Raw genomic sequence first — 13,988 nt, 5'->3', positions numbered from 1 at the left:
TACATTTATAATTTGAGCATATAATACATATACATATATATATATATATATTATTTTTTAAAAAATATATAAATTCACAAATTATACATACGCACAAATTTTTAAGAAATTAAAAAATTAAAAAAATTCTAAAAGATATTGATATTTAAAAAAATAAAGAAAAATAGGAAAATTGTACTCCAAGTTATTTATTTAGTATGCAAAATAAATTAAAAAAATATCATTCCACGTGTCATCTGATAAAAGTACTTAGAAAAAAATACTAATAGATAAATAATAATAATTTCATAATCTGAATCTTGTCCGAGAAAACTCGATTTGAAATCAGAGAAAACTAAGTGTAGTAAATTCAAGGAAAACTCCGACCATGGAATCGGAAACCACCACCGGCACCGACCGTGATACCAATCCATGGACTTCTTCCACCAACTGGTCCATTGCTCGCGGCTCTCTCGTAAAGTCAATCACTTTCGACTCATCTCTTTCTCCGATCGACGGAGATGGCGATGGCGAAGACCTCTATTCTTGTTCGAATGACCCCCTCGTTCTGAAACCTTCGGTACCAGATTCAGGGCCTTGTGAGATCACAAGTAAGTGAGAATCACACTTCTGGAAGTGAAAATACTTTCCTTTACTGAATAATGTACGAGTCTCTTTAGGGATTTCTCGTTCTTTGTTAGTGTTATGTTCGTAGTGGATTTATTCAATCAATTTTGTTGTATTTTAATTTTACTTCGGATTTTGTTGTGTTTGGCCTTGGTGAACTTGTGATAGGTTCTTTGTGTGAATGTGTATAACCCCTTTTGCTTTGTTTTGTTTTGTTTAGTTTGATTGAATTTTGGGATTCTAGGGTTTTTCCTGTTTGTCAATAGTGTAATTACACGATGAATTTTCTTATATGATAATCTCAGAAAGTGAAATTAGCAAAGTAATCTTCTTTTACTTTCACTTTTGCCCTGCCCTGCTCAACCCAACCTACCCGATTCATTGTTCTTGTGAAAGATATTTTATTTTTTGTAATACAAAAAATAAAATATCTTTCACAAGAAATAATTTTGGATACAAATCCTGAGGGTCGCTTAGTACAATTTCAATTTCTGGGACATGGGAAATGATTGTCAGGTTTGTGAACATGACAACTTAGAAGATGAAATCAGGAAAAAGACAATTTCTGGAACTGCATGCAGAGTATGCAGGCATTTTAATAACCTTTTCAAGTGATCCTAAATTTGTATTAAGCGACCCTCAGGATTGAAATAATTTTGCTCATTTCAAACTTTCATATTGTTATTTGAACAAATTACCCTTTTTCGAAAGCTTAGAGAATTGATTTCCTCATTTTCTTGGAAGTTTAGTTTGTTTTGCACAAAAGCATGAGGTCCAGCAGATTTATGTTAGGAGCACTGCTCGAGTGTATGAGATATATTATGAGTCAAACCCACAGAATGGCAAAGAATATCTTTGCACTGTTCGCTGTGGCATTGCTGCTAGAGATGAAGAAGTGCTTCAAGCAATTGATAAGGAGCAAGTGCTTTCTGCATGCTCAAAGGGAGCTCATGATGATCAATTCAAAGAAAATGTAAGAAATGGCGGTAGTCGAAGCAGTGAAGATGAATGGGTAGATGTTAAAGTCACAGATAATTCGTTGCCGATGATCACGCAGGTAAGTAATGGAAACTACTTGTCTTCGTGAGAGACCTTTAATTTTTATCTTTTGCTTACATTTTTATGGCTAATTGGAGGAAAATGCCAGGATTATTATGAGGCTACAGCACAGATCAGCGATGCAGATCCGTGTATATCCATTACCATTCGTCTACTATCAGTTCAGAATAAGGACAGTGTTTATGTTGATGAGGTATATGTGTTTGCTGATCCTGTTGACTCGGCTGACTTGGAAAAGGAAGTGGATAAGAGGGAAAACTCCACTGGAAATTCTCTTATGACAATGCTATTACCTACCCTCATGCAAATGTCTAAAACAAAGGGGGCCACCAGAATGGAAGATAAACAAACTTCTGAGGCCCAGAAGAAACAGAATTTTGGGGAAAGTGGATCGGAAGCAGCTCATTCTATCAACACTGCTACTACAATGCAGAGGGAAGGAAATTCCAGTGTTGCTGATTATCAAAGAGTTGAGTTTCAGGACGTGAATAGGGCTAGTGTAAGTACTGCCCAATTACAGAGTCCTGTGCAAGTTTCTCACAGTGTAAGCAAGGCTGGCCTTCCTCCAAATGATCATGTTGAAAGGGCTTTGGACCAACTTTCTTCTCGGATGGGAAGAATAGAGGATTTATTCTTAAGGTTTGAAGAGAACTTGTTAAAGCCTATACATAGCATTGAGGCAAGGCTCCACAGGGTCGAGCAGCATCTTGAAGTACTCACCAATAAACAGAAGGATTCTGAACTTCCTACTTGCTCGAGATTTTGTGCTCCAAATTTTTCTTTAGTCCAGTCTGATTCCAATTCCTTGAATCATAGTGAAATTGATTATCCTCGTTGTGAGGAAGTAGAATCAAATATTAAGAGTGTTCATTCTGAAGTGCAAACCAACTCGGTTAATGATTTTTCTGACTCTGTTAATGCTACTCTGTTTCTTCCAAGTCTTGTAGTTACTGCTCCTGAGTTTTCAACATGCGATGATGAGGAAAGTCATGTATCAGAAACAGTAGATGATTCTTCTGTTGATAAACCAAGGGACAGATTGACGGTTGATGGTGCTTTAGCTTCTGCACTTGCTCGATTTGTATCTTCAATTTCAATCCAGACAGAAGATCATTCTCCAGCTCTTTCAGTCAAAGCTCCTGAGTTTCCAAGTGAAGAAGATATCGAAGTTGACAAAGTAGATTTACCAAGAGGTCAATCTCAAATAGGAACTTGTGAGACAGCAACCATAAATGTGGTTGAGAACAACCAATCTGAGAAAACAGCTGAAGAAGATGATGAACAGGACCGGCATAATGAGAGAGTAGAGGAAGATGAAGCTTCTGGCGAATGTGTAAACAAAATTGTTTACCGCGACATGGAATGTATTGAAAATGGAGAAATCAGTTCTGAAACAAGCAATGATATTCAAGATCACTCCCTCCAAAATCAGACAGATGCTATTAGTTCTGATACAAAAGACGAAGAGGATAGCTCTGATGCAGTTACTGCTGTTGAAATAAAGAAAGAGAAATCTGACCAAGATGCTTTCTGCAGTGTCAAACTAACAAACAAGAGTGATGAACAAGCATATCGTGACAAGGAATGTACTGAATGTTTTCACACAACAGAGGATACAGAGAATGGAGAAGTTGGTACTGATTCGAACAACAGTCTGATCCATGATAAGATTGATAATCAAGATCACTCCCTCCAAAATCCTGTAGATGCAACTGTCTCTGAAACAAAAGAGGATGAGAGATCCGAAAAAGACGTTTTGCATGATATCGTTGAATTCTCACATGCTGCTTCTGTGGTGGATTTTGAAACTTCAGTCCTGGATGTGAAGTTTGTTTCGCAGACTAGTTGTGACCGAAACTGTCCCCTTGAAGCCCTTTTGTCCGACTTGCCAAAGTCTAAATCTGAAGAAATTTTTGTGGTGGAAAGTGATGTTAAGCCTCCAAGTGATGAGCACAGTGAGTTAATTTCAGTGGAGGATGATGAACCACTTGGTTCTGCCACTTACAGCCAAATACATGTGGATTTTGACTACTGTAGTCTACCAGAACCTTTAAGCAATGATGGTGAAACCCCTCTAACTTCTAGTATATGCTGCAGCCATGAAACTTCATCATACAGTCTCATTTGATGAGTTGATTAGGGGTCATTGTCTTCTTATTGTTTGTAAATTTGTATATAAATATGACTTGATCTTCTTGCTCTTGCTTTTCAGTTCCTCAACTGTTTAAGGCAGTTTAAATTTTAACAGACATGCCAAAAAATGTTGAGACTACACTAATGTAGGAACACTTTTGTGCTGTGTTTTGAGTATGAGTAGATTTGTTTGATGCTAATCATCACTGTTTTGTAGATTTCATACCTTTTTTGGGTGTTGTAAACTGGATAATGCCATTATTTTGGCAAAGTGATGTATGAATGAAAGAAATATGGTATTATTCTTTAAATTTAGAAATTAGTAGCAATTTCTCTTGTCATAATTAATCAAGCTTACACCTAAAAATATGATATGAATTAAATTTTAATATTTTGGAATTAATTATAAATTTTAGTAAATTTGATGACTCAATTGTAATATATATTGTCATATTTAAAATAGGGAAAATCTCGGGTGCACCCCTAAAATGGGGCACACTGATGCACTCCTCTCTAGTTTTTGACTTGGGAAGTAATTTAAGCGTAAATTTTTTTTTTGGCTGTGTATATTGTAGTTTTTTAGAGCCTCCTATAAAAATTTTAAGAAATTCTGAATAATTTACAATGCTGAAAGACAATATCTAAATAGTTTGTTGCACATGTGACTGTTTTTTATGTGAGTGGAAAATAAGTTATTTGAATATTATTTTCAGCACTGTAAATAATTCATAATAACCTGAAAATTTATAGTAAAAAAAAATTGTGCCAAAAATACTTCTCAAACCAGAAACTGAAGAGCGGTGCACCAATGCACCCCTTTTTGGGGGTGCAACTATGTGACAGTCAGAATCCCGTGATCCGTAAGGGGAAAGATCGGGTAAGCTGTGCAATCCCACACCGCCTGGGGAAGGTCAAGTGTAATGATTCTAAGACTGTGTAGGTATGAGAATATTCTAAGCTGTGCAATCAGGAAGGTGCATCTTCTTTTTGGTAGCCCATCACTTGAGAACTCCATGGTTAAGCGTGCTTGACCTGAAGTAATCTAGGGATGGGTGACCTCCTGGGAAGTTTTCCTAGGAAGTGTGGGAGTGAGGACAAAGCACGCTAGAAAGACTTGTCTTGGTTTGTAGGGTCAGTCGTCATTCCAGAAAGCAGTCATAGTGACGTGGGGCGCCACATAATGGTATCAGAGCCTTGACCCAGCCGGAAGTGTGGCCGACGGGGACGTCGGGCCCGTAAGGGGGGGTGATTGTGACAGTCAGAATCCCGTGATCCGTAAGGGGAAAGATCGGGTAAGCTGTGCAATCCCACACCGCTTGGGGAAGGTCAAGTGTAATGATTCTAAGACTGTGTAGGTATGAGAATACACAGTTGAAGATGACTTAAATGGATTGATGGGTACTACCTATATCAGGAAGGTGCATCTTCTTTTTGGTAGCCCATCACTTGAGAATTCCATGGTTAAGCGTGCTTGACCTGGAGTAATCTAGGGATGGGTGACCTCCTAGGAAGTGTGCGAGTGAGGACAAAGCACGCTAGAAAGACTTGTCTTGATTTGTAGAGCCATTCGTCATTCCAGAAAGCAGCCATAATGACGTGGGGCGCCACAAACTACCCCTTTAAAATAGGCAACTATTTCTTCTTTCTTAACAATAGAAAGAATTATTACAAAAGTTGGAAAAACATAATTGCAATTAGTTATTATTCTAACACTCCTTATGTTTCATAATTATTAAATACTTTCCATTAGGTCTCTACAAGTAAATAATATAGAGTTATATTTTATTTAATTTTATAAGCATAGTATATTGATTTTTTTATTTTAAATTTTATTAGGGTAGGATTACTCATCGGTACCCTATATTCGTTAGGATAATACTCGTAATCTTCTCGCAAAAATTATATGTTTATTCCACGACCCTACTCTATATAATAAAAGTTCTACACATACACCCTACCCGTTGCCATCTCTAGTCCAAACAAAAGTGAGATGTCAAAATTCACTTGAAACTCCTTAAACAAAACATTCATACATTACAATCTAAGTTCCCCTTTTGAAAAACTAGATTATACCAAAAATTATATGAAAAGAGAAGAAAGAGTCCTTATACACACTTCATTGCCCAATTTTAAATCAATATGCCAATAATAGTCCTTATACACACATGAAACATTTGATCAATGTATAAATAGTAACATATCTATAATTTTGCTTTATCCAGGACAAAAGTTAAATAATTATATAAAATACATAAATTAAGGGGTAAATCAGTATAAATGTATGAGTAAAGGACTAAACAATAAACAATTACATGTAAAAAAAATTTGAAAGGATAAGCCATATAGGCCTTGGATTTTGTCTATTTAAAATAAATTTTAGTATATATTTGGAGGTGAATGTGATATATTTTTTATATTTATTTTTAAATAAATGATAGCTACCCATTCTCAAGAACTAATCAAAGCCACACATATCAATATTTATGGATATGTAATTCTCCACTTGACAGAAGGGGAGAGCTTTGACTAGATTACTCTTATCATAATCAATTTACTTTAATGGTGTTTTGAATGTCTCCATCTAACAACACTATCATGACTATGTACTTTTTAAGTACTTGATATATATATTTGGATTAATTCCTGCTTCCACATATATATATATATATATATCTTACTTTTACTGCTTCTTACTATCCTCAATATTAACCCATAAATGTAATACCTTGTTATGCTATAGAAAGATGTAATTTTGGCAAATCACTTTTTGAGTTTCCAACTTGTACCTAATGTTTTTACTGTCCTAAAAAAACTATTTTGGTGTAGATGGTCATGTACTTTTAGAGGTGTGTAGAAAATATCTGATCCAATAAAAACCGACCGATAAAAAAAAAATCGACCGCCAAAAATTGGATGTCCAATTACTATTGGATTGGATCGGATGTAATTTTTAAAAATCTAAATTGGATCGGTTGGTTGTTGAATGACCATCCGACATCCAATAAAAACCGACCGAACCGATCAAATTTCCATCCAATTACATCCAATACCTCATTGTAGCTTACTATAGGCTTGCACACATGGGATGATTAAAAAAACCATAAACTAAACATTACAATTAAATATTTTTATTATTTGGATGAGTAATTAGTGTTTTTATAATTGAAATAATATATATTTTTTTAAAATCAGCCTAAATAAAGGTTTTAAAAGATCGGATGGATCCGATCCGATCCAACGGATAACCAATGGATGCATCCAATGGATGGAACCGAACCGATCCAATCATCCATTGGATCGGATCGGATCGGTTGGTTCAAGATGATTGGATCAGATTGGTTCCGAAAATCCAACATCCAATTGGATGATTGAATCGGATCGGATGGACTTAAAAACATTGGATGTCATCCAATAAACACCCCTATGTACTTTTATGTTGAATTTTTTCTATCATAGCCACTTTTATCTTCTATGATGAGAAGTATTTAAAAAATCTTAGCAATTCACAATTTAATCAGATTTTTTTTCAAAGAAAAATTATATACTAATTGAAACTCTTAAATGGGCTTTTTGAGTTTCCTTCAACAAAATTAGCAATTATTATGGTGCATTTTCAGTATAATTGTATTTTGTGTTTCATTGAATTATTTTACCTAAAAAAGGATTGTTGCTTTAAAAATTCCCATTGGTATTAAAAACTTGTATTGTTAATGAGATTTATGTATGAAAGATTGTGTGTTTGGAAAGCAACCGTAAAATTAGAATTGAATGTAATTCAGATTAATTATTTGAATTGACGTGTTTATCTGACTATTTAATTACCCAGTTCTATGTAGTTGGACCTAATTAATGGGTTTTAATTACACTATCCAATTCTTATAGTCCTTGTGAGAATTGAGTATAATTACTCAAATACTATCACTTTTAAATAATATTTATTACATAATTTCTTCTTACTACGTAATTACTAACTATTTTGTCAAATATGATATTATAAATCATAAATAATTACTATTTCACATCTACACATATCTTGTATTTTAAATAATAGTATAATGGCTAGATATATAATTACAATTCCTAATAATTTCTCAATCACTTCCAATCATGTCATTAATATTAATTGAATTGAATGTCAGCACAAGTGTGTCACATTACATTATAACCCAAGATAAACATAATCATGCTTCATAAATGGAATAATGATTTTGTGCAACTAAAATTTGAACACTTGGCAATTCCTTTTCCACTTTTCTTTTTGTTGTTTTCAAAAGGAAATTTTCCACTTTTCTTTCAAAAGCAAGAAAAAAAGAAGAGCATAAAACAATGGTGGGTTAGGTGATTAAATTACAAAGTGGGACCCTTTATATCTCACCAAAAACTTAGTATATATATATATATATAAAAAAATTATATGATATTATTATCTGGGATTTTAAATTAGTATATGGACTTCGCTGTCTATCATTTATGGCTCGAGAGAAATAGATAGGGCCCTCAAGTTTTTTAATTCTTTTCTTTTGAATGTAACCTCAAGTTTTTAATTCGTTGTTGGAGAATTCACAACCTTTTTTCATGGCTAGGAGATGCCTTATAAAAAAGCTACTAACCCCAAACTTTATGTATGTAATGTCAAAAGGATTATAGATAAATTTTAATCAAACTATACTCAATTATTTAAATTATGTGAATAATGAGATTGTTTGATAACACTTAAAAAAATAATTTTTTATTTAATTAATTAAAATTTTAAAAATTAAACATAAAATGTGTTTGATAACGCTATTTTTATTTATTATTTTTTTAAATTTTAATTAAAATTTGAAAATAAAAATTTTTCACTTTCAAAATTTTTTTACATGTTTTTCTCATTTTCTTCAAAGCAACACATCATATTGTTAAACAAAAAATAAAAATAAAAGTTATCAAACACGTTTATTATTTTTTGTTTTTAAAAACAAAAACAGTTACCAAACATATTTTTATTTTTTAAAAATAAAATAATATTTCTATTTTTGTGTTTAAAAAATTCAAAAACAAAAATTTTACCTAACGGGCTTAATATTGTTAAAAATTTGTTGCATCTTTCTTTTTGTAAGTCGTCTTTCTTATGATATGGTTACTAGATTGGTTTGTATATTTTTTTGGCTAAAAACATGGAACTAATCCCTCCATGTTCTTGCTATCTTCATTTCATTCTTGGTAATTTAGTTGTTTTTTTATAAAACAATTATATTAATTGATTTCTATTTTCATTGAAATCTTATCACAAAGTGTCTTAAATTATGTTTTGAAAATTACAAGATTTGTTGTAATTTTTTTTTTTTAAAAACCATATGCATATATTTTGGTATTTAACTTAAACTTAAAAAAATATTTATGTTTGGTCGAGAGTAATGAAAATAGAGAAACAACAATAAAAATAGAAATAGAATAAAATTTAATATGAAAGAAAAAAAAATATTATTTTATTTTTATTTATTGGAATCACTTTTCTTGTTATTTTTAGAAGAAATAATTATTCTACTCGAATTACGTTCCAATACTATAAATTGTAACCGGAAATAAAGGAATAGAATCAAACATACCTAAGAAACAAAAAAAAAGTGTCAATTTTAGTGGGGGCTTTGAATAGTATTTGAAAAGAGTCAAGCCAAAATCCAGAGTCCACATTTTAACACACAAGAATCTAATACAACAATTTGCTTCTCATAACAAATAAAATAAAAGCAAGTGGAGAAACCCTTTTTGCTATTACCATCCCAAACCCTTAAAACAGCCAAAATAAAATAAAATATATAAATAAATTAAAGACAACCAATCCAAAAAAACCAAACCATCAATCTTTGTTTTTTTCAAAAACATTATTATTTCCTCCACCCCACCAAAGTCTCATTCATGTGCTTTGTTGAAAAATTCAATTGTATTTAGCTAAGAGAGAATTTTACTCATCACTACTTTTCCACTTAGATACAAAAGTGCAATTATAACATCCATGCCAACATGAAATTACAAAGATGGAGAATCAATTATCCTTCTTTTTTTTTTTTTTTAATTTTCTTTAGCATGGAACTACACAACATATTAAACATTTATATGTTTTGCATATATTATCAAAATAAACAAACGGTCGGTTTTTTCTTTTAACTGGTTTGGTCGGTCGGTTTTTGGATTGCACCAATCCGGACTGAAAACCGAATTCTGGATTTTATGTTATGAAAAAACCGCCTAAACCGATCGATGCTCACTCCTAATTGAGATCTAAGATCTTTGGACATCTCCACTTTGTGTAGACTCTAATAATTGATCTCCTTCCCAGTTTTGTCTGGGTGCAACATTGTCATGTACAGATGCATACTCCTGCAATGTCATGCAACTCATCAATGAGTGAAAATATATATATAGATTATTTGATAATATTATTTTGATAGAATTTTGATAAATATGTTTTTATTTATTTATTTACCTCCATCTTGTTGATGAGATCTTCAGCTGTATTTGCTATTACCAAAATATGTCTAGCAGAATGGTCTATGAAGCCTTCATCTACTCCTTTATCAAACAAGGCAATCAAGCTGTTATAGTAACCATCCACATTCAACAATCCCACCTGTTTTGTTCAATTCATAAATAAATAAATAAATAAATAAAAAATCAACACTTGAAAAAGTAAACTCTCAAGTATATATGAAACCTAATAAAGCAAAAGTCAAAAGTAGTACTATATATATATATGTAATATAATATATTTCTCTTACTGGTTTGTCATGAATTCCAAGCTGAGACCATGTTATCATCTCCAACAGTTCTTCCATGGTTCCATAACCACCTAATAAAACATTGTACTTTTTCACTTTATATAAATATCTATATATATGTGAGAGAGACAATGGTGAAAGTGGGAGTTTCTTGTTGAACAAACCAGGTAATGCAATGAAGGCATCTGCATGTTTTTCCATTTCTGATTTCCTTTGGTGCATGTCAGCTACTGCTTTCAATTCTCCAACTGTATCTCCTGAAATCTGTAGAATGTAGTGGCATTTGATCAGTTTCAATCACTCCATGTAATAAATATGTATAAATATATGTATTTATATATAAATATAACAGTAAAATCTACCTCATGAGGCAAAAGAACAGTTGGAATCACTCTATATATATGCATACAGACAAAGAAAGTGAATCAGAACAAGTCAAAATTGTCATCTGAGAACCAAAGAAAGGAAGCAGAAAACTATCAAAGGCTTTACCCAAGAACATGGCAGCCTCCATCAAACACAGTCCTAGAGACCAATCCCATTAGGCCTATGCTCCCTCCACCATAAACCAAACCTATCTTTCTTTCAACCTATCATAACACAAACAAGATCAATTCTATAGTGAGTTGTTAGGAATGTTATTATATATGCTTTGAAGTTTAGTTTAGTTTTTTTTTTTAATGTGATTGATATAAGATAGAGATTAGTACCAGCTGTTTACCAAGCTCAAGAGCAGCATCACTAAATGCAGATTTGTATCCAGCTCTGCTTCCACAGTAGACACATATTCTTGTGAACCTTCTCTTCTTATCTCCGTTTGCTAAGGATTTCACTTTTCCTCCCTCCATTAATATTATCCTAAGAAAAAGAAGTACTCAATGAAGAGAGAGAGAAAGAGACGGAGAGAGAGAAAGAGAGAGAGAGAGAGGGAGAGGTATAGTGCTGAAGGAGATACAAGAGATGTTTGATAGTGTATTAAGGGAGGCAGGAGGCACCCAAAAGCTTTAAAGTACAACTTTATCACAATCACCTTTTGTCTTGTCTTAATAAACTAGTACTTGTTGGAGAAGATCCCAACAACAGTCTCTCTATCTTTCTTATCTCTTGTTCTCTCTTTCTTGTTTAACTATTTATAAGCCTTTGTTCAATAATGGGATAGTTTTTTTTAAAAAGAAAAAAACGAAAAAAAGGGGATCACGTGGTGCAACCCCCTCCCAGACCCTTCGGCCTTTAAGTTAATCTCGGGTACCACCAGTCAACTGTAGAGGTTTGAGCTAGATCCCTTCACACGTTGAATTATGGATTTTTATCAACAAAGGAGTTGACCACCAAAAACAAACCCAGAATATCTACAGTATTAATGTTAGAACTAGGACAAATCCAACCTGAAGTGAGGATTTGGTGAGATTTGAACCCTTGAATTAACATAAAGGAGATATGATGCCTATTCTAGGCATCCCTACTACTACACCACACAATTAATGGTATTAGTAGAGATAGTTCATGTGATAATTGTCTCTCCATTTGTGTCTATTTGATTATGACATTTTACTTGTTCTTATCATTTTATTGTCTTTCACTTTATCCACACTATACTTTGTTTATTTATTTTCATTTTTATCAATTATGCAATTATTTAGTGATCCTTTTCAAGGGATCACGTGGTGCAATCCCTTACCAGACCGTTCGACTTTTAAGTTAATCTCGGGTACACCAGCCAACTGTAGAAGTTTGAGCTAGATCTCTTCACATGTTGAATTATAGATTTCTATCCACAAAGGGGTTGAGCACCAAAAACAAACCCAAAACATCTACAATATTAATGTTAGAACTAGGACAAATCAAACCTGAAGTGAGGATTTGGTGAGATTTGAACCCTTGAACTAATATATACATCACCCAATTAATGGTATTAGTAGAGATAGTTCATGTGATCATTGTCTCTCCATTTGTGTCCATTTGATTATGACATTTTACTTGTTTTTATCATTTTATTGTCCTTCACTTTCTCCACACTATACTTTATTTATTTATTTATTTTCATTTTTATCAATTATGCAATTATTTAGTGATCATTTTCAAGGGATCACGTGGTGCAATCCCTTACCAGACTGTTCGACCTTTAAGTTAATCTCGGGTACCACCAGTCAACTGTAGAGGTTTGAGCTAGATCCCTTCACATGTTGAATTATAGATTTCTATCCACAAAGGGGTTGAGCACAAAAACAAACCCAGAACATCTACTGGATTAATGTTAGAACTAGGACAAATCTAACCTGAAGTGGAGGACTTGGTGAGATTTGAACCCTTGAACTAACATAAAGGGCATGGGATGCCTATTCTAGGCATCCCTACCACTACACCACCCTATTAATGGTATTAATAGAGATAGTTCATGTGATCATTGTCTTTCCATTTGTGTCCATTTGTGTCTATTTGATTATGACATTTTACTTGTTTTTATCATTTTATTGTACTTCACTTTCTTCACACTATACTTTATTTATTTGTTTTCATTTTGATCAATTATGCAATTATTTAGTGATCATTTTCATCCCTAAATGGGCCAGTAGAAGAGAACCATAACAAACAGATGATAAACTGTAATCATTTAAATCAACAAATTAGAGCCAACTCTCTTGTCTCTACAACCATTTCAAGCATGATATAGTTGGCCATCTTGATTAGATAATATATATTAGTGATTGAAAAAAACCACTATACAAGATGATATGATTTGTTTCTAAACATTGAATTATAATTTAATGGTTAGTTTTACTTGTTTATATGTAAAAAAATAGCGGCAAAAATATCCAATGTTTAACAAAACTTGTGATTTAGTACCTAATTTTTTTTGCAGGAAAAATACCCAATGTCAAGTTCTGTGAGTATCCATTAGTACCCATCCGTTAAATATTAATTGCGCATACATGTGACATCACACTATTGGTCTACTTCATAATATCTTTTTAAAAATAAATTAAATTAAATTAAAAATATTTAAAAAATCAGATTAATTCATTATAAAATAAAAAAAAATATTAGAAATGTATTTTGAAATTAAAAATAGTTAAATAAATTAATTTAAAAACTGATACACTAGACCAAAATCTAAATTAAGAAAAAAAATCTAATCTTATAAATTCAAAACACAACACGTTCAACAAATTGTGCTGTGTATTTTTTTAGGCATGATCGTGATGGTTTGATGGTGTATTAGAGATATGTTGTATCAGTTAGTGAGATAAGAAGTTATGTTCCATAACTGGGATGTTATAGTTAAGCCGGAATTCAAAACGATATAAGTATAGAAGTATTGTAACGCCGTGGATAACCAAAGTCGTTATACTGTGTATTTTAAATAGTGCAGGACTTGCTAACCAAGTCATATAGTTGAAAACGTGATCCTGTCATCACAAACAGGTTAAGTTT

At 32.6% G+C, this 13,988-nt stretch overlaps 2 protein-coding genes across 3 annotated transcripts; one reads left to right on the top strand and one right to left on the bottom strand.

Moving 5' to 3' along the window:
* The first annotated feature begins 280 nt into the window (after positions 1-280).
* On the top strand, positions 281-4,109 carry LOC133829650 (uncharacterized). The gene is made up of 3 exons (XM_062259393.1): positions 281-590; positions 1,356-1,663; positions 1,754-4,109. The coding sequence occupies exons 1-3, from the start codon at positions 368-370 to the stop codon at positions 3,791-3,793; spliced, it is 2,571 nt and encodes an 856-aa protein (XP_062115377.1). The 5' UTR covers positions 281-367; the 3' UTR covers positions 3,794-4,109.
* A 5,819-nt stretch (positions 4,110-9,928) lies between these two features.
* On the bottom strand, positions 9,929-11,661 carry LOC133828773 (probable cytokinin riboside 5'-monophosphate phosphoribohydrolase LOGL10). Of its 2 annotated transcripts, XM_062258877.1 has the most exons (7): positions 11,267-11,650; positions 11,049-11,146; positions 10,919-10,949; positions 10,721-10,820; positions 10,557-10,627; positions 10,265-10,408; positions 9,931-10,158 (listed from the first exon to the last, which is right to left on the bottom strand). In XM_062258877.1, the coding sequence occupies exons 1-7, from the start codon at positions 11,402-11,404 to the stop codon at positions 10,060-10,062; spliced, it is 681 nt and encodes a 226-aa protein (XP_062114861.1). In that variant the 5' UTR covers positions 11,405-11,650; the 3' UTR covers positions 9,931-10,059. The 2 variants fall into 2 exon arrangements, with proteins under 2 accessions (XP_062114860.1, XP_062114861.1); XM_062258876.1 differs by having other exon boundaries at positions 9,929-10,158; positions 10,557-10,820; positions 11,267-11,661.
* Positions 11,662-13,988: the final 2,327 nt, after the last annotated feature.

The sequence above is a fragment of the Humulus lupulus genome, chromosome 4 (assembly GCF_963169125.1).
Source record: "Humulus lupulus chromosome 4, drHumLupu1.1, whole genome shotgun sequence".
Classification (NCBI taxonomy): Eukaryota; Viridiplantae; Streptophyta; class Magnoliopsida; order Rosales; family Cannabaceae; genus Humulus; species Humulus lupulus.
Note: the sequence above shows the minus strand (reverse complement) of the source record. Positions and strands in the feature narration are given on the sequence as shown.

Excerpts from the sequence above, each read along its gene's own strand:
- LOC133829650 (XM_062259393.1), top strand. The coding sequence starts at position 368 with ATGGAATCGGAAACCACCACCGGCACCGACCGTGATACCAATCCATGG. Across the intron at positions 591-1,355 it reads AGGGCCTTGTGAGATCACAA|TTTGTTTTGCACAAAAGCAT; the intron begins GTAAGTGAGAAT and ends TTGGAAGTTTAG. Across the intron at positions 1,664-1,753 it reads CGTTGCCGATGATCACGCAG|GATTATTATGAGGCTACAGC; the intron begins GTAAGTAATGGA and ends GGAAAATGCCAG.
- LOC133828773 (XM_062258876.1), bottom strand. The coding sequence starts at position 11,404 with ATGGAGGGAGGAAAAGTGAAATCCTTAGCAAACGGAGATAAGAAGAGA. Across the intron at positions 10,821-10,918 it reads CTGTTCTTTTGCCTCATGAG|ATTTCAGGAGATACAGTTGG; the intron begins GTAGATTTTACT and ends TACATTCTACAG. Across the intron at positions 10,159-10,264 it reads ATCTCATCAACAAGATGGAG|GAGTATGCATCTGTACATGA; the intron begins GTAAATAAATAA and ends ATGACATTGCAG.